The sequence below is a fragment of the Aquarana catesbeiana genome, linkage group LG02 (assembly GCF_042186555.1).
Source record: "Aquarana catesbeiana isolate 2022-GZ linkage group LG02, ASM4218655v1, whole genome shotgun sequence".
Lineage (NCBI taxonomy): Eukaryota > Metazoa > Chordata > Amphibia > Anura > Ranidae > Aquarana > Aquarana catesbeiana.
Window position 1 is genome coordinate 693,496,454 of NC_133325.1, and position 19,296 is coordinate 693,515,749.

At 44.1% G+C, this 19,296-nt stretch overlaps 1 protein-coding gene across 3 annotated transcripts in view; it reads right to left on the minus strand.

Annotated features, from left to right (window-relative positions):
- GIT1 (GIT ArfGAP 1) overlaps positions 1-19,296 on the minus strand; it is a 249,322-nt gene that overhangs the window by 137,423 nt on the left and 92,603 nt on the right. For all 3 annotated transcript variants that reach the window (XM_073616833.1, XM_073616835.1, XM_073616834.1), the window contains exon 2: positions 8,607-8,740. In XM_073616833.1, the coding sequence (XP_073472934.1) occupies positions 8,607-8,740 (134 nt within the window). The remainder of the gene's footprint in view (positions 1-8,606; positions 8,741-19,296) is intronic.

Genomic DNA, 19,296 nt, shown 5'->3' on the forward strand with positions numbered 1-19,296 from the left:
CCAATGGCTGGTGTCATAACTGATCACATGCGTAGTAGCACCATGGCAGTTGAAGATTAAACAGAGGCCAAGATGGCAGCTTCCTTGGCTGAAATTGATAGAAGGGTTTACTTCCACTTTAAATTTAGGCTGATTCCTGCTGAGTCAGGCAAAATTTGAGCCATGTAAGGCCCTGTCAGCCCCACCCAGCTCAATAAAAATTAAATCTGGAGGGGCCGGGTGGAAAATTCAGCAAAACAGTGACTGTATCCAATCATATGTATTCAGGCAGCTCCTGCCAGCTATTGTAATTCAATAGCTAGCTGGCAGGGTAGATTCCTTCATCCAAGTGGTTTAGTGTGGATAGAGGGATCTATTAGATTTCTCTCGTTCAGCTGCTATCAATGCTTTAAGCTGGGTATACATGTTTTGAAGTTCAGCCGGTTCACCAGGAACTGGCCAAATTCCAATTTGTGTGTAGCCTTTTCTGTTCAATAGAAGCCCACCGTTAGACCAGCTTCTGTCAAACAGTCCTGCTGCAAAACCAGCATCAGATTAGCCTCTACAGCTGCCAGGATACAATAGCACAGCGGGGGGAGATTCCAGCACCCACCTCGTTTGCGTGGATGCAGGAATCTGTAAGTTTTTTCCTTTCAACCCTCTGGTTGAATAAAAAAAAACCTTAGTCTATGCCCAGCTTTACACTGACAAAACAGTATAACAATAAAATGTGTACGAGTCTGTCCCGGAGCTCTGACCAGCACCCCGCCAGGAACATTTGAAGAACGTGTGAAACGATAAACTTCTAGACTGGCCACTAAACGCGTCTCCTGTCTATTCTTTAAATAGAAAGCAACAATGAGTCAAGGATGTCAATAAAATGGTTTAAACAAAAGCCATTACCACCTAAGGACGAGCCTCTTTCTGAGATTTGGTGTTTACAAGTTAAAAACATTTTTTTTCCTAGAAAATTACTTAGAACCCCACAAACATTATATACATACATATATACATTATATACTAGAGAATAAAATGGCGGTTGTTGCAAAACTTTGTCGCACTGTATTTGCACAACGGTCTTACAAGCGCACTTTTTTTGGAAAAAATACATTTTTGGAATTGAAAAATAAGACAACAGTTAAGTTAGCCCAATTTTTTTTTATATTGTGAAAGTTAATGTTACACCGAGTAAATTGATACCCAACATGTCATGCTTCAAAATTGCGCCCGCTCGTGGAATAGCGACAAACTTTTACCCTTAAAAATCTCCATAGTAGATGTTTAAAAATATTCTACAGGTTGCATGTTTTGAGTTACAGAGGAGGTCTAGGGCTAGAATTATTGCTCTCGCTCTAACAATCATGGCTGTATCTCACATGTGTGGTTTGAACAATGTTGTCATACGTAGGCCCTACTCACGTATGGGTTCGCTTCTGTACGCAAGCTTGGCGCATTTAAAAAAAGACATTTTTTTTCTTATTTATTTTACCTTTTATTTTTACGCTGTTCTTTAAAAAAAAAAAAAATATGTCACTTTTATTCCTTTTACAAGGAATGTAAAGATCCCTTGTAACAGAAAAAAAAGCATGAATATGAGATCTGGGGTCAAAAAGACCTCAGATCTCATTTACACTAAAATGCAATAAAAAAAAAAAAATATTGTCATTTGAAAAAAAATAAAAATAAAATATCCCTTTAAGAGCTATGGGCGGAAGTGACATTTTGACGTCGCTTTCGCCCTGCAATGGTATGGAGATGGGTGGAGGCCATCTTCCCCTCACTCGTCTCCATACCACACAAGAGAACCAACGCGATCGCCTCTGCCGATGACTCCGGTAAGTGGCGGAGGGCACTGGAGCGTGGCGGGAGGGGAAGCCTCTCCCGCCGCCGATAAAAGGGAGCTTGCAGCGAATCCACAGCGGAGACCACTTTTATCTGAAAGCGGACCGCCCGCTGAAGAAGTGAATACTCACTATTCCTCTTCAAAGTAGCGACGTAAAACGACGGCGGGCGTTCCATAAGTGGTTAAATAGAATTTATAGCCAGCTATCCAGCTGGGATAAATGTGCTCTTTTTCTGATCTACTTTTTACTAGGAATTAAAACATGAGCTTTTATGTAAACAATTAAAATGAAGATTGGAAAACTCCTATATACAACAGAGATTATAACCTTTTTTAAAACTAAAGATTGTTTGGCAATGCACTGTCAGTAATACAGGGCAACATAGCAATCTATTAGATAATGGTAGACTGAAAAATCACATAGTATAAAAACTACAACTGACCCAATCTGATTGAGGTCTTTGTGACAAACGGCAGCCAATACAACCACAGAGATTGCAGGGACCTGTGATCATTGAGAATAATTGCGCAATGCCATACATTTTCAGTGACTATTACAGGTCAGTGCAACCTGTGTAAAAACTTGAGCTAGCTGCCATTTGTTACAAAGACTTTAATCAGTTCCAGGTCAATTGCAACAATACAAACCATAACAGAAAAAAAGGAATTGACAAGAAAAGCTTCAGCTGCTTTGGAACTATAAGTTTCAGCTTGATAAGCCAGACATATATACAGGTGCAACTCAGAAAATTAGAATATCATCAAAAAGTTTATTTCAGTAATTCAATTCAAAAAAGTTAAACTCATATATTATATAGATTTATTACACACAGAGTGATATATTTCAAGCATTTCTTTCTTTTAATTTTGATGATTATGGCTTACAGGTAGTGAAAACCACAAATTTAGTATCACAGAAAATTAGAATATTGTGAAAAAGTTCAATATTGTAGGCTCATGGTGTCACACTCTAATCAGCGAATGAACTTGGAAGACAGTCATTGACACCCTCTACAAGGAGGGAAAGTCACAAAAGGTCATTGCTAAAGAAGCTGGCTGTTCACAGAATGCTGTATCCAAGCATATTAATGGAAAGTTGAGTGGAAGGAAAAAGTGTGGTAGAAAAAGGTGCACAAGTAACAGAGATAACCGTAGCCTTGAGAGAATTGTGAAGCAAAGGCCATTCAAGAATTTGGGGGAGATTCACAAGGAGTGGACTATGGCTGGTGTCAAAGCTTCAAGAGCCACCACACACAGACCTATCCAGGATATGGACTACAACTGTCACATTCCTTGTGTCAAGCCACTTCTGAACCAGAGGCAACGTCAGAAGAGTCTTACCTGGGCTAAGGAGAAAAAGGACTGGACTGTTGCTTAGTGGTCCAAAGTCCTCTTTTCGGATTAAAATTTTGCATTTAATTTGGAAATCAAGATCCCAGAGTCTGGAGGAAAAGTGGAGAGGCACAGAATCCAAGTTGCATGAGGTCCAGTGTGAAGTTTCCACAGTCCGTGGTAATTTGGGGAGCCATGTCATCTGCTGGTGTTGGTCCTCTGTGTTTTATCAAGTCCAAAGTCAGCGCAGCCCTCTACCAGGAAATTCTAGAGCACTTTGTGTTTCCTTTTGCTGACCAGTTTTATTGGTGATGCCGATTTCATTTTTCCAGCAGGACTTGCCACCTGCCCACACTGCTAAAAGTACCAAATACCTGGTTTAATGATCATGGTATTACTGTGCTTCATTGGCCAGCAAACTTGCCTGACCTAAATCCCACAGAGAATCTGTGGGGTATTGTCAAGAGGAAGATGAGAGACACCAGACCCAACAATGCAAACAAGCTGAAGGCCGCTATCAAAGTAACCTGGGCTTCCATAACACCTCAGCAGTGCCACAGGCTGATCGCCTCCATGCCACACCACATTGATGCAGTAATTCATGCAAAAGGAGCCCCGACCAAAGTATTAAGTGCATACTATACTGTACATGGACATAATTTTTAGTAAGCCAACATTTCTGCATTAAAATTGCTTTACTTTATGGGTCTTATTAAATATTCAAATTTTCTGAGATACTGAATTTTGGGTTTTCACTACTCATCAGAATTAAAAGAAAGAAATGCTTGAAATATATCACTCGGTGTGTAATAAATCGATATAATATACAAGTTTCACTATTTGAACTGAATTACTTAAATAAATTATCTTCTTGATGATACTCAAATTTTTTGAGATGCACCTGTATAGACGGTAAAAGCCAGCTGGAAACTACTGTTGCCCATCTCTGCGACAGGTAAGTGAGCAGCCAGAATGTAGTGAAAGGAAGTCCTTTAATATTGATTGAAAGAGAAAGTTTAGTTTTAACTATTTTTAATCCTTATATTGCTACCATTAGTAAATAGATGGGCAGGTACCGTATATACTCGAGTATAAGCCGAGTTTTTTTTGTGCTGAAAGTGCCCTCCTCGGCTTATACTCGAGTCAAGCACTTTTCTGCAGCAGAAAATGACATTTTCCGAACCGACTTTGGGGCCCCGTATCTCGGGTGTGGAAAACCAGTGGAAGTAGCACTACAACATATCCAAAACGAGATTTCCTAGCATCAAGTGGCCCCGAGATACGGGGTCCCAAAGTCGGTTCAGAAAATGTCATTCTCTTCTGCAGAAAAGTGCTTGACATTTTCCGAATCGATTTTGGGGCCCAGTATCTCGGGACCACTTAATGTTAGGAACCCCATATCTGGTGTACAAACCCAGTGGAACTAGCACTACAACATATCCAAAGCTGGGGTTCCTAGCATCAAGTGGCCCCGAGATACGGGACCCCAAAGTCGGTTCAGAAAATGTCATTCTCTTCTGCAGAAATGTGCTTGACATTTTCCGAACCGAATTTGGGGCCCCGTATCTCGGGGCCACTTGGTTCTAGGAACCACAGTAGGGCTGCAACTAACGATTATTTTCATAATCGATTAGTTGGCCGATTGTTGTTTCGATTAATCGGATAATAGCCTTAAAAAAAGTGTGGTGTATAATTTCATATGTAGTTTAAAAAAAAAAGGCAATTTATTCTTAAAAATCTATATGCAGTGGTAAATATAAATAACCAACTATATGATTAGGGAGCAAAATCTCTAATCCACTCTGAGAATAACAGACAGAAGAGATATGCTGTATATACTATTGGAGATTGAATCTGGTAAATATCATCAGACTCAGAGATCACATTTTTTTATTTAGACTCCTTTCACACTGGGGCGCATATAATGTGCCCTGCTCCCACATAATGTGCCCTGCTCCCACATAATGTGCCCTGCCCCCTTGTAATGTGCCCTGCCCCACTGTAATGTGCCCTCATGTAATATGCCCTGCTGCCTTGAAATGTGCCCTGCCCTCACGTAATGTGCCCTGCCCTCACGTAATGTTCAGATGCTGATCTTCCCTGCGCAGTCTTTAAAGTATTTTTTTTTTTTAAACATGTTATACTTTCCTGCTCTGTGTAATAGTTTTGCACAGAGCAACCCCGATTCTTCTCTTCTGGGGTCCCCCACTGATGCCTCTGGCTCCTCCTGACTTTAGAGTGCCCTCATAGCAAGCTGCAAATTATAGTATAGTGTGCCCCTATAGCAAGGTAAAAAAACATCTGCCTTTAGACCCACTCACTTCCTGCCCAGAACTACATGTTCCATGAGGCATTGCTCCTCACACCACACATTCACAAGTTCTCAGGCACTTACTGACATGTATGGATGGTGTACTGAGCTGTATGTGTGCTGCACTGTATTTCCTGATATGTAAACAAATAATGCATTCTGTATGCAGGCCAACTAATCAGCTGGCCAATTAATCGATTATGAAAATAGTTGACAACTATTTTCATAATCGATTAGTTGCCGATTAATCGAGTAGTTGTTTCAGCCCTAAACCACAGCTTTGGATATGTTGTAGTGCTATTTCCACTGGGTTTGCACACCAAATTTGGGGTTCCTAGTACCAAGTGGCCCCGAGATACGGGGCCTCAAACTCGGTCAACTGTGTCCATCTGCAACAATGTCATTTCAGGACCCTTTGGGTCCAGAGACACCAAATTTTGGCTGCAGCTAGAGGGCATCTAGGAACCCCTTAATTACCGAGTTTGAAGTTCGGGGGACCTATGGCTGCAAATGGGCACAGTGAGGCATGCAAATGGGCACAGTGAGGCTGCAAATGGGCATTGTTGTCCCTCTTTTCCACTTACAGTAGCTGCGCATTTCTCACCCTAGGCTTATACTCGAGTCAATAAGTTTTCCCAGTTTTTTTAGGTAAAATTAGGTCCCTCGGCTTATATTCGGGTCGACTTATTCTCGAGTATATACAGTATATTATATTTACTTGTTTTAAACTTTTTTTTTTTTACATTTCTTCAGTTGCTTCTTGATTTCCAACCTAGGCCAAAATGAGGTCATAGAAAACATTCACAGGGGGCGCTGTTCCGGAAAGTGTGGTGAATTAGCAGCCCACTGAGTCAAGGACAAATTGACAGTTTATTAAATAAAAGGTATTCGCGTATAAAAAGCAGTATACAAAGGTAATACTAGATGGCCAGGGTGCACAGGACATTGTGACCTGTGGAAAGGGGTTAATCCCCGAAAGATGTAGTCCTTGGTTCAAGCCACCGGCATCCTCTTATCCTGGTTCCTTTTGTTTTTCAGGGTTTCGTCTCCGGTGTCAAGCTCCCAAGCTCCCCAGTGCCCTCACAGAGCGTTTCTCCTGTGGAGTACTTCCGCCAGCACCTGACGTTTCTCCTGGGCACCGAGCAGGTCATTTCCAGCACGCAGGAGAGTCACACTGAGATCCCCGTGCCGTTGCCGGCTCCTTTTATCCTGCTGGTTGTCATCCAGCCCTCTGTTCACCCCACAGGAGTTCCCGGGGTTTGAGCCATCCACCTGGCCCCGCGTTCAGTTGTAATACTTACCATCCACCCACATGAGTTTGGCTTATTGTTCCATCTGCAAATCCATCTGCCTGTGCACCCTGGCCATCTAGTATTACCTTTTGATCCTTGAATACCTTTTATTCAATAAACTGTCAATTTGATTCTGCTAATTTACCCCACTTTCTGGAACAGCGCCCCTGTGAAAGTTTTCTAGCTCTATCTCATTGGTCACATGAGTTGGGGAGCAGCAGCCAGTGTAGCCACCTTCCCCCCTTACATATCCCCTTTGGAAATTTCTATGCGCCCGGTTTCCAGTTTGTTTTTAGCTTCTAAAATGATGTCATACATGCCAGGAGTCTTATGGACATATTTTGTCTTTGAGCTGAAGTATGGGAGGAAGGGATTTTTCAGCTACGCACACTCTCCTGCCTGCACACCTGAGCTAAAGGCAGATGGATTCCAGAAGTAAATGCTACATGAATCATCTGCCCTTATTTAAGATGGTCAAAACTAGAAATGGAAGAGTGGTGTTTTGCAAAGTGATTTTTTTTCCCCAAAGTGATTTTCTCAAAAAAAAAAAAAAAAAAAGTTCCCAGAATCCTGGATGCAGTGGAGGGGGACGTTTACACGCCGCGACACATGCAAGTCAATAGGGAAGCGCCACAGATGCCCGACAACCACGTGCAATGCATGTGGTTACGGTGCGATTGTCTACAAAAAAGGGTTAAAACAGGCAGTAAGGAGGCGTTGCAGTAGTCTTTGGAGTGCCACCAGAAAGCAGATGGGGCTTCAGAGGCAAGGGGAATTTAGACACACATCTAAATCTACCCACTGGCCCCTTTCACACTGGGGCGGTGGGGGCGTCGGCGGTACAACAGCGCTATTTTTAGCGCTGCTGTACCGTTGTTCTTGCAGCTGTATTCGGCCGCTAGCGGTGCGGTTTTAACCCCCGCTGGCGGCCGAAAAAGGGTTAAAATCCCTCGCACAGCGCGGCTATAGCCGCGGTATAGCCGCGCTGTCCCATTGATTTCAATGGGCAGGAGCGGTGAATACACCGCTCCTTCACCGCTCCAAAGAAGCGGTTTGCAGGACTTTTTTCACCGTCCTGCCAGCGCACCGCTTCAGTGTGAAAGCCCTCGGGCTTTCACACTGAACAAACAGCGGAGGCTGTTTAGGGGCAGTTTGCAGGCGGTATTTTTAGCGCAATACCGCCTGCAAACCGCCTCAGTGTGAAAGGGGTCTACAGAACCAATAAAACCTCATTCACAGGATGTACAGAGGACAAGAGTTATTCTGCACCTTTTTCTGCAAGGGCACAGAGAAAACAATTACTTTCTATGTGCCTGTTCACGCCACAACACTGCTATCATGTGCGGATTTTCCTGTGCAGAAATTTGCAATGCGTCTGCAGTTTTCTGTGCAAGAAAAAAAACCGCATGTCACAGCAGTGCAATGGTGTAACTAGGGCACATAGAAAACAATTCTTTTCTTTGTGTCCTTGCAGAGACCTATGTAATAAATACGCACATCTCTGCACATGCTGTGAACAAGTCAAATCTGCATGTTTTTTTTCCATCAGTTTTTATGCACATATGCTGTCGATGAGGCCTGACAATAGTCGTATATACTTTATAGATCTTTGCTGCTGAAAAGAAGGGAAAAGATGCAGAGATAACACAGGGAAGTAGAACTAAATCTATATGTTCCAACGTTCTTGGATTACAAATGAGCACCACTCAAACCCACAGCTTCCTCCAAGGAATGAGATTGGAAAATATAAACAAAGTTCTAATAGCTTCTAACCAACTGGTTTAGGGAAGGATGGTTCCGTTCCACATCAGCATTTTTATTCATTTTTTAAAAATTTGGCAAACAATACCTGTAACAAGGATGACGGCCATGCACTGTGCCGGAGGTGTTTTACAATTGAGATGTGTCGACCTAAACTTCTGTGTACACTACAGCATTCATCGCATATCAGCACACCACGGTTAATGGAAGCCCAGCCAGGATCTGTGTAGTGGAAAAAAAAGAAATCATTAACAGAAATATACTACAATAACAAGGGTACTAGATTCACTCTGATGAGCTTTGCTGTGAGCTTCCAAGTCCATTATTATTTTCCTTTTCACATTGCAGTGAAAGACAAAAAAAGTGAACTCATTTATATTGTCTTATGTGGCCCTACAAACTGGTTTAAGCAATAAAAGGAAAATCACACAAGAATTCACACCATATTCTTAAGCAAATCCCATTGCTAAAGTATTTGTTTCAACAAAAATGTTCACATAAGATAATTTCTGCATGTATTAATCTGTAACAGCCTCCCATGTGTAGACATTCTAATTGCTGCCAGCCACCACTTTAGATGAGATGTCAACAGTCGTAGCAGACTCCACGATCCCCTCCTTCCACTGTACTTTCCTCCATGATCCCCTCTCGGTTCTTCTTTCTGTAGGGCTTCCAGGATGGATCAGAGTAATTCTGATTGGTCAGCAAGGACACAGAGTGTCACTCTGACCCATCCCAGAAGTGTTGCAGAATGAAGAGGGCGCAGAGTGGGGATTTCAATCACCTGAACCACAACACTGGCAGGATAATGCTACAATGCAAAAATGGTTTGAGGAACACATCGAATGTGCGCTATTGACTTGGCCTCCAGAATCTCTGAACTTCAATCCAATCAAGCATCTGTGGGATGTGCTGGAAAAAAAGTCTGATCCATGAAGGCACCAACTGCAGGACTTAAAAGAATCTGCTACTGACAGCTTAGTGCCAGATACCACAGCACTCCTAAAAGGAAAGTGCCTTGATGGGTCAGGGCTGTTTTAGGGGCAAAAGGGGGGCCTACTAAATATTAGGTGAGTGGTCATAAAGGTATGGTTGAACTGTGTGTATAAGCCAACCACATGGCAGCAACTCAATGCATTTAGGAATCTAGGCGGAGTGAAGATGACTTGCTGAAGTTCAAACCGAGTATCAGAATGGGGCAGAAAGGGGAAGAAAGGGGAAGAAAGAGGATTTAAGCGAGTCTGAATGTGATATGGTTGTTGGTGCCAGAGGGGCTGGTCTGAGTATTTCAAAAACTGCTGATCTACTGGGATTTTCATGCACAACCATCTCTAGGATTTACAGAGAAGAGAAAATATCCAGTGAGCAGCAGTTGTGTAGACGAAAATGCCCTGTTGATGTCAGAGGAGAATGGGCAGACTCATTTGAGACGATAGAAAGGCAACAGTTAGGCCCCTTTCACATGTGCGGACAGTATGTCCGTATTTCATCCATCCGTTTTCGGATGAAATACGGACATACATGCATCCCCATGGGATAGCGGATGAACATCCGCTGACACCCGATATCATCCATCCCCGCTATGGTCCGATTCTGCAGACGGAGGAAAATCCTATTTTTCTATCCATCTGCAGAGCGGATCGGATGAACACGGACAGACGGTCCGTGTTCATCCGATACCCCCACAGGGGAGAGCGGAGATCTGACAGGGCGGTCCCTGCACAGTGTGTGTGATCAACGGAGCGATCCCCGCTGAGTAAGCGGATGCTCATGGGGCGGATCATCACGGATCCGTACCGTGTGAAAATACCCCAACTTAAATAACTATTCATTACAACCAAGGTATGCAGAATACCATCTCTGAACGCACAACACATCGAACCTTGAAGAAGATGGGCTACAGTAGCAGAAGACCACACTGGGTGCCCCTCCTGTCAGCGAAGAACAGGAACGGAGGCTACAATTAGCACAGGCTCACCAAAATTAGACGATAGAAGATTAGAAAAACGTTGCCTGGTCTGATGAGTCTCTATTTCAGCTGCAACATTCAAATGGTAGGGTCAGAATTTGGCGTAAACAACATGAGAGCATGGATCCATCCTGCCTTGTATTAACGGTTCAGGCTGGTGGTGGTGGTGTAATGGTGTTGGAGATATTTTCTTGACACAATTTGAGCCCCTTAGTACCAATTGAGCATCATGTAAACACCACAGCCTACCTGAGTATTGTTGCTGATCATGTCCATCCCTTTATCACTATAGTGTACCCATCTTCTGATGGCTACTTCCAGCAGGATAATGCACCATATCACATCTCACCACTGGATTCTAGAACATGTCAATGAGGTCACTGTACTCCAATGCCCTCCAGAGTCACCAGATCTAAATCCAATAGATCACCTTTGGGATGTGGTGGAACTGAAGATTCGCATCATGGGTGTGCATCCAACAAATCTCATGGCAACTGTGTGATGCTATCATGTCAATATGGACCAAAATCTCTGAGGAATGTTTCCAACACCTTGTTGAATCTATGCCACGAAGAATTAAGGCAGTCCTGAAGGCAAAAGGGGGTCCAACCCGGTACTAGCAAGGTGTACCAAATAAAGTGGCCGGTTATTATATTATATAATATATATATATATATATATATATATATATATATTGTAATAGTCCCTGTCACTGGGAAAAGGGATGGGATCTCTAACCCTGTGTCCATGTCTTATGGAGAGCCAGCAGGTTGTGTGCCCAGGTGCACACAGCCCATATAACGAGGGGCTAGTGAGAGCAGAGGGTGGAGGAAGGTGGAGTGTGTGTAGCTTGTTGCTACTGCTGTGTGAAGACAGACCTGTGTCTGGAGAGTGGTCTGCCCTGTGGGAGTCTGCAGCCTATGTAAAGGGGATTCTTTGCCCAGGGACTGGGAAAGGCTGGCCAGCCTTGAGAGTCGGGGAGACTGAGGAAGCCAGTGAGTCCAGGGGGCTGTAAAGAATTGGCAAATCTGTTGAGAGCAAGCAGAGGAACTGCTGACAAGAGAGCCAGGTGGCTTGGTATGTTTTCCTTATTTTTGGAGTGCTTAATGAAGTTAAACCCCTGCGTGGGAATCCTGAATGGACCTTTTTGCTTTTGTTTTTCGGTTTAATAAACGTGGGCTACCAGGCCCTTAACTATAATGCCTGTCTGATGTGGACTCACTGCACTAAAAACGCATTTATCGCTTGAGCTAAATACCCCAAACATTACAAGTGGTGGAGAATGCGGGCAGACAGACGGTGAAGTCCGGGTCTCTGCGCCAGTAGTGAGTCATTTCAGGAATTGCTGCTAGCGGTGTGTGGCAGCCAGGCAAACTGCATTGCGCAGAAGTTAAATTGATGAACTGTGTTTGTGTGCATGAGACAGCACAATCTGTGTGTGCACTGTGCAGGTGAGGAAAGCTTGCATGAAGTGAAAAGCAACTTGCTTTAAAGTAACAGTGCTTCATTTTTTGCTGGAAAGCGCAAAAGTGTGGTGGAGTGACTGCAGAGATGAAGCAAGAGTTTGAGCCTGCCGGAGAATATTGCAGACTGTTTTTTGCTACACTTAAAGGGGAAGTGCATGCTGTTGCCCCTGGCAACGCTGGTGCAAGCAGGCCAGCTATTAAGGTGCAAAGTCCCAAGCTTACAAGAGGATGCAATTTGGGAAGCCCTGTCAAGGCTCTGAAGCAAGAGCGCTGTTTTCGGTGCAGAGAGTGGGGGCATGTTATCTCCAAGTGCCCTTTGTCTCAGTCTCCAATACAAGGCGACACGGCCAGACAGAGGTCTGCAACAATGTTTAGAAAGCCTGATTTAAGTCCCAGGAGTGTCCAAAAGGCTTATCAGAAGTTTGACAAGTATGTGGTTGCCCGTAGCAATGGCAGTGATGTCAAGTCTGTGGACTACGCGAGAAACGTATTGCCGACAGAGGATCGTGGCATGTTTAAAGCAACAATGCTTCAAGGAGCGCAAAGTCGCTGCTTTTGGGAGAGTCAGCAAAGTACAGCTGGAAGAGTGCCATCTCCCTTAGCAACAAGGGATCGGGTGTTAACTGGAAGGAGGAGATACAGTGGAGATGTGGAGCGGCATCCCATTAAAGATATGTGTAAAAATGTACCATGCCTGGAATGTGGTCAACTGGGGCATGAAATTTTTTCTTGTCCCAGGTTATGGAACATGCCTGGAGATGGGGTTACTGGGCAGAAGTCTTTGTCTGCAAGCCCAGATTTTTGTGCAAACCCATTTTCAGTCACCTCTGGCAACAGTGAGGAAGTACCTGTTGTGCCTGCAGGGGGTGCTAAGGAGTCAGAAGTGGCTGCTGCAGTTTCATCCCATGGCCACCAGGGAGAGTTAGTCAGTAAAAGTGCGATAAAGGATAGACAACGTACTCAAATGAAGCCAGAGTTACCTGCTACAGATTATGGTAAGACTGTTGCAGTTTGCGGGACTGATCCCAGTGAAGTGGGAGTATATCCGGCTGGGAGATCAGCAGAAGTGGTAAAAATGGACTTGCTGCAGTTTGCTACCCCGAGTAGTGGGGAGACACAGGTTGAAGCTCAACCTGCAGCAAGGTTAAGAACTCAAAAAGACTGGACTCTGTATGTACCTGGTGTAATCCACCAGAGTGCTGGAAGTGGTAACCTAGGGGTGACCAATACAGTTTGTGTGCCAGGTTCCCTAGTGACAGGTGCTACAGAGATGCCCAGGGAAACCTCCCAGGAGCCCGCAGTGGTGAGGCACATGGTTTCCCAGGACAACTGTGGAGCCGCCCTAGTGGGCAAAAGAATGCCTTTGGAGAGGAAGGGTGGTGTGCTGAGCGTTACACGGGGTGCTGTGTGTTCTGACCAAAAACAGCCTGTTAAAGCTTATAACACTGCTATGTCTATGGCTGATGATACATGTACTTATTGTGATGTATTCAAAAGTAATGATGATGTTGAAAAGTGTATTACTGACAATGTTGATGGTTTGGTGTCTCCCATGGTAACCACAGGTAGTGCAGCAGAGTTGTCCCAGGAAATCTCAGGAGGACTCCCAGTGTTGGAGCCGGCGGGGCTCCAGGACAGCTCTGATACTGCTCAGGTGGAAAACAATGGGAAAATAGCTCAAATGAGGGAGTATGTATTATCACAATCTGATGTGGTTGACAGTGACTGGTGCAGATTGTCTGCTGCTAAACCACTCTGTCCACCTGTGTCTCCATGGGCAGAGGGAGCAGTACTACAGAGTGCTGATGACTGGAGCACAGACAGGATAGACTGGGATAGTCTCGCCATTAAGGTGATAGCGTGGTGGAAAGAAATTTCTGAAGGTAATAGTAAGCTGGACACTATTGCTGCTGTGACAAATGGAGAGGCTGCAAAGCCAGTAGACACAGGTGCGTTGGTTGTTGCAGAACTTAACCCCCTCCAGGCGGAAGGATCGGAAAAGGGCGCATATATAGCAGAAGTTTTGTCCACAGCAAAAGAGATGAGTAATGTTGAGTGTCAGGATGATGGGATAATGGATAGGGACATGGAAGGGCTCAGTGTTGCTGAAAATGAGAGGATGAGTGTGACACATGCGATTTGCAGTGCTCATGGGGAGCCGCAAGTTTTGTCAGTGGCCTCTGAGGTGGAGGTCTCTTTGAGTGTCTCGGCCTCTCAAGCCTTAGCAAATGAGCCCCTCCACGTCGTTAGTAAGGTAAAAGTCCCTAGAGTTCTGTGTTTAGATGTGGCATGTCTAGAAATAACTGAGATGTTGTTGGAATTGGTGAAAATCTTTCCGCTGTATACCTGCATGTATCCACCGCAGATGGGCGACCTTGTACTGCGTAGTACCAATCAGTGGAGACACGTGGTACAGGCGATGTTAAGCAATGTTGATAAAAATTGGTTACTGCAATGTTGGTTACTTTTGCAGAAAGTGGTCTCGCAGTTCTCTGCGAGAATGCTTCCAGCGACAGTTATGTGCGGAAGGCGTTCAGGGGAACTGCTAAAGGAATCAGAAATGATAGACATAGTAGAAGTCTCTCCGTATGCTGGTGTGATGAGGTGCATTCCTGCTGGTGCGATCCGAGGTGCAGCTGAGCAGTGGTTGGTACATGGCGCGTGTGCTGTCTCACCCGCTAGACCTCGTGAAAGGGAAGGGCCCGGAAAAGACGCAGCAGTAGTGGGAATTCAATCCATCACTCGCAGGGAGGTGCAGTTTGAGGTACCCGGAGACACTTTGACAGGAAATGGCAGTGTTGGTAACTGTAATGAAAAAGTGTATGAGAAGCACTGTAGAGCACTGTCGGACAACTCAGAGGTATTGGTTGAGGTACCAATGGACACAGAAATGGTTAAAGAGATTGGTGTGGAAAAATGTGGCGCAAAATGTGTGTTGGTAGGACAGTCGCTATTGGAGTGTTGGACAACCGGGAGCGATGTGAAACTGCGGGAATGTCCCATAGGGAGTAACTGCTTGCCTGTAGATGGTCCCTCCCTATACCCTGTCCTAGCAAACCAGGTGACAAGAGGTCTTGATGATGATGATAATATTGAATTAAATAATCCCTTGTGGAACATTGCTATCGAGGTTAAACAGAAGTATGTGGTGTTGATCTCAGATGATTTGGTTGCCAAGGGTAACCACACAGGGGTTAGTGAACCTGATAAACAGATGTTGTTGGTTAGTGTTGCGTCAGGTAGTGAGAGGGGTCAGTCCCTGACAGATTTCATGGAAATGGGTCCCCAACAGTCCCAGGAGAGTAGGTCTGTGGGAGGGAAAAGGAGGATCCCGTGGCCAGAAGGTGGAAGGGATAGAGAGATTAGTGGGAGCCCATGGTTCAAGGTGAAGTGCTGGTGGAAACATACCCGGAAAAAGAAATGGGCCTACGCAGCGAATGGCTGGCACAGAGGTGTCCCATTCTTAGTGACTGGTTTATGTGTTCCTCCCTCCGGTGCGAAACAAGGGGGGAGTATAGGGAAATGTAGGACCCTGTTAAGATCCAGGGTGGGACGTACCTGGAAGCGCACCCGAAAAAAAGGTTGGGCCTACGTGGCTGACAGCCAGCACAGAGGTGTCCCAACCATGACGGGTGCTGGTGTTCCTCCCTCCGGATCGAAACAAAGGGGGGGGATATGTAATAGTCCCTGTCACTGGGAAAAGGGATGGGATCTCTAACCCTGTGTCCATGTCTTATGGAGAGCCAGCAGGTTGTGTGCCCAGGTGCACACAGCCCATATAACGAGGGGCTAGTGAGAGCAGAGGGTGGAGGAAGGTGGAGTGTGTGTAGCTTGTTGCTACTGCTGTGTGAAGACAGACCTGTGTCTGGAGAGTGGTCTGCCCTGTGGGAGTCTGCAGCCTATGTAAAGGGGATTCTTTGCCCAGGGACTGGGAAAGGCTGGCCAGCCTTGAGAGTCGGGGAGACTGAGGAAGCCAGTGAGTCCAGGGGGCTGTAAAGAATTGGCAAATCTGTTGAGAGCAAGCAGAGGAACTGCTGACAAGAGAGCCAGGTGGCTTGGTATGTTTTCCTTATTTTTGGAGTGCTTAATGAAGTTAAACCCCTGCGTGGGAATCCTGAATGGACCTTTTTGCTTTTGTTTTTCGGTTTAATAAACGTGGGCTACCAGGCCCTTAACTATAATGCCTGTCTGATGTGGACTCACTGCACTAAAAACGCATTTATCGCTTGAGCTAAATACCCCAAACATTACAATATATACACATACACACACACACTATATTTACAAACTTATATAAACTTTTGTTTTCTTTATACTTTCCTTAATATCAAAAGCAATAATAAATAAAAAACCTGTTTAAAGGAGAAGCACAGGATATAAAAAGAATAAACATCTATATTTTACTACTGTGTGAGGCTGCATCTGTCCCCCGCTGGTTCTAGGACCAAGGACAAGGCGGGCAGAAGCAGCTGGCTCAGCATTGGCCATAGATCTCCCTTAATACGAGCAATCCATTCAAGTAGCAAGCTTGGATAACATTTTTAGGGGTCTTTGAAAGAAATTATTTGACAATGATGAAACCATTGAATGCTCTGGGGAACAATTTTTCAGAATTTCATACAACCTTTTGAATGAAAATCAAACCATGTATGACCAGATTAATTCAATAGTGACAGCGTCTTGCCTGTATATATACTGCATGCCTTAGGTTAGGCATACCTAGAAATCAGTCAGGCACTTTATATATTCTGTCACATTACATATGTTCAACACACACAAAGTTATGCAGCACCTGAGTCACAATAAAAGGAACAGCCCAGCACTCGGTTCTAGTTATTTCCAAGAAAAGAATGGCCTCACTGTTAATATAATGCAGAGCCGTTGTCCTACATTGCATAAAATGAGAGACAAAGATGGACGCCTGGTCGACACAAATAAAAATAGATGAGAAACAACTGCAGTGGTGCGATTCATAGTGACCGACACAAGAGAAGCTTAGCTTCCATTAGAGGCTATATTTCGCTTACTGAACTGCTGGGCACGTGTCGGATTCTGACAGGAGGAATAATAATAAAAACATGTCCAATGACAGAACCAAAATGCCACAGCAAGCCTGATGTCATTACAGTAATAAAATGCACCGTTCCTGGAATAAATAGAAACATAGCCAGGGCGCCACATTTTTATTTCAGAGCCGCCAACATTTCCCCTCATAAAATGAAATTACACAGACGCTCCAGAGCAGACAAATTAAAAAGGCCAGCAACAGTTTCTGCAAATCTATTCCGCAAATAAATTGTGAAGCAGATGATCAGCTGCCTTTGAGGTGTAGAAATTGTCCTTCAGACATTACACATTGGAGATTATCTTCATGAGAATATCATCTGCCAGTTCCACTAAAACTAGTGAAACACAGCATGAGGTAAAACATGCCACCATCAGGCCTATTCAGTAAAAAAATGATAAAAATAGTGTGGTCAATACATTTTAACCTGTAGCTTCCAGGTTTCTATCTACTTAAAGTGTATGCATAGCCAAAACTTTATTTAACCACTTCCCGATCGCTCGCTGTCGAAATACAGCGGCACAATGGCACTCCTGCTATTGCTCCTGAGAAGGACAGAATGGAGATCTGTCAATGTAAACAGACAGATCTCCATTCTGTCAGGGGTGAGGAGACTGATCTGTTGTTTCTACTGCTTAGGAACAACGATCGGTCTCCTTCCCCAGTCTGTCCCATCTCCCCGCAGTTAGAAACACTCAATAGGGAACACATTTAACCCCCTTCCTGGCAGTGACATTTACACAGTAATCAGTGGCTATTTTTAGCACCGATCACTATATAAATGTCAATGGTCCCAAAATAGTATCAAAAGGGTCCGATCAGTCCACCGTAATGTCGCAGTCCCGATAAAAGTCACAGATCGCTGCCATTACTAGTAAAAACATTTTTTTAAAATGTCAGAAAGCTATTTTGTAGACACTATAACATTTGCGCAAACCAAACAATATACACTTATTGCAATTTTTTACCAAAAATATGTTGAAGAATACATATCAGCCTAAAGTAAGGAGGAAATTTGTTTTTTTTTTTTTTTATGTATTTTTTGGGGATATTTATTATAGCTGAAAGTAAAAAAAAAAAATGCTTTTTTTTTTTCAAAATTGTCAGTCTTTTTTTGTTTATAGCGCAAAAAATAAACAGAGGTGATCAAATACCACCAAAAGAAAGCTTTATTTGTGGGAAAAAAATGACGTCAATTTTGTTTGGGTACATCGCACGACTGCGTAATTGTCAGTTAAAGCGACGCAGTGCCGTATCGCAAAAAATGGCCTGGTCAGGAAGTGGGGTAAATCCTTCTGGGGCTGAAATGGTTAATTTTGGGTAGAGTAGGGAAAGGTAAAAGACCAAAGAACTTATTTTTAGTGGTCTGTGTTTCGTTTGCAAGATTTTTCTTCACTTCCTGCCTTTAAAAGGTAACAGGAAGTGGGCAAAAATCTCTACAAAGTAGTTGTCATGGGTAGGCGTCACCACTGAATGATTTAAGGGTGGTCGCATTTGCCTGCACAGTAAACTGGAGCAGTTTAATGTGTAAATAGCAGTCAGTTATGGGCTGCATTGACATGCGGCAGGGGACAGTGTGATGTGCACTTTCCCACATATCAGAGCTGCTTTTTTTTGTTGTACACTTCATGCAAAGCGCACAAAGTGACACTTCTTTCATGTCACCGCACAGCAGCATGGTGCGTTACGCTTACAGTGCACAGGCAGGCAGGGCCATCCAGTGAGATGCGATATTATGCAAACATGTTGCATAATATCATACATCTCTGGATGGCAGAGAAACCCAGTGTTCTGGTGTGAAAGGGACACACAAAAAAACTACTGTTTTCTGTGTGTCAATGCAGTTACCTGGAAAACCGCAGTTAACTGCACATAAAGTGAATGGGCCCTTATCTATTGTTCTGATGGCAACTTTAAAATTTTGGATTGACACCAGGACAAATACAGGATAAATTAAAGGTATGATAGGAGTTAGAAGATGCTGGATCCGGAAGAAGACTGCCAGAAAATGTCGGCATTGGTCAAGACGGGGGATACAGATATCCCATTTTTTGGAGGCGGGCACACTGGAAAATGTGTGCCATAATGTGCAAGTAAGCTGTGCATACTTGCACATTTAAAGCAAAAGTCCACCCATTCCTAAAATGGTAAAGTTCCACTTTAACTAAAGAGATTTGGTTTATGTCACTGTCCACATTGGGGTAATCTCCCATCACATCCTGTACCTGTGACTTGCTGTCCTGCAGACAGGAAGGGAGAGAAACCCCATACCACTGGG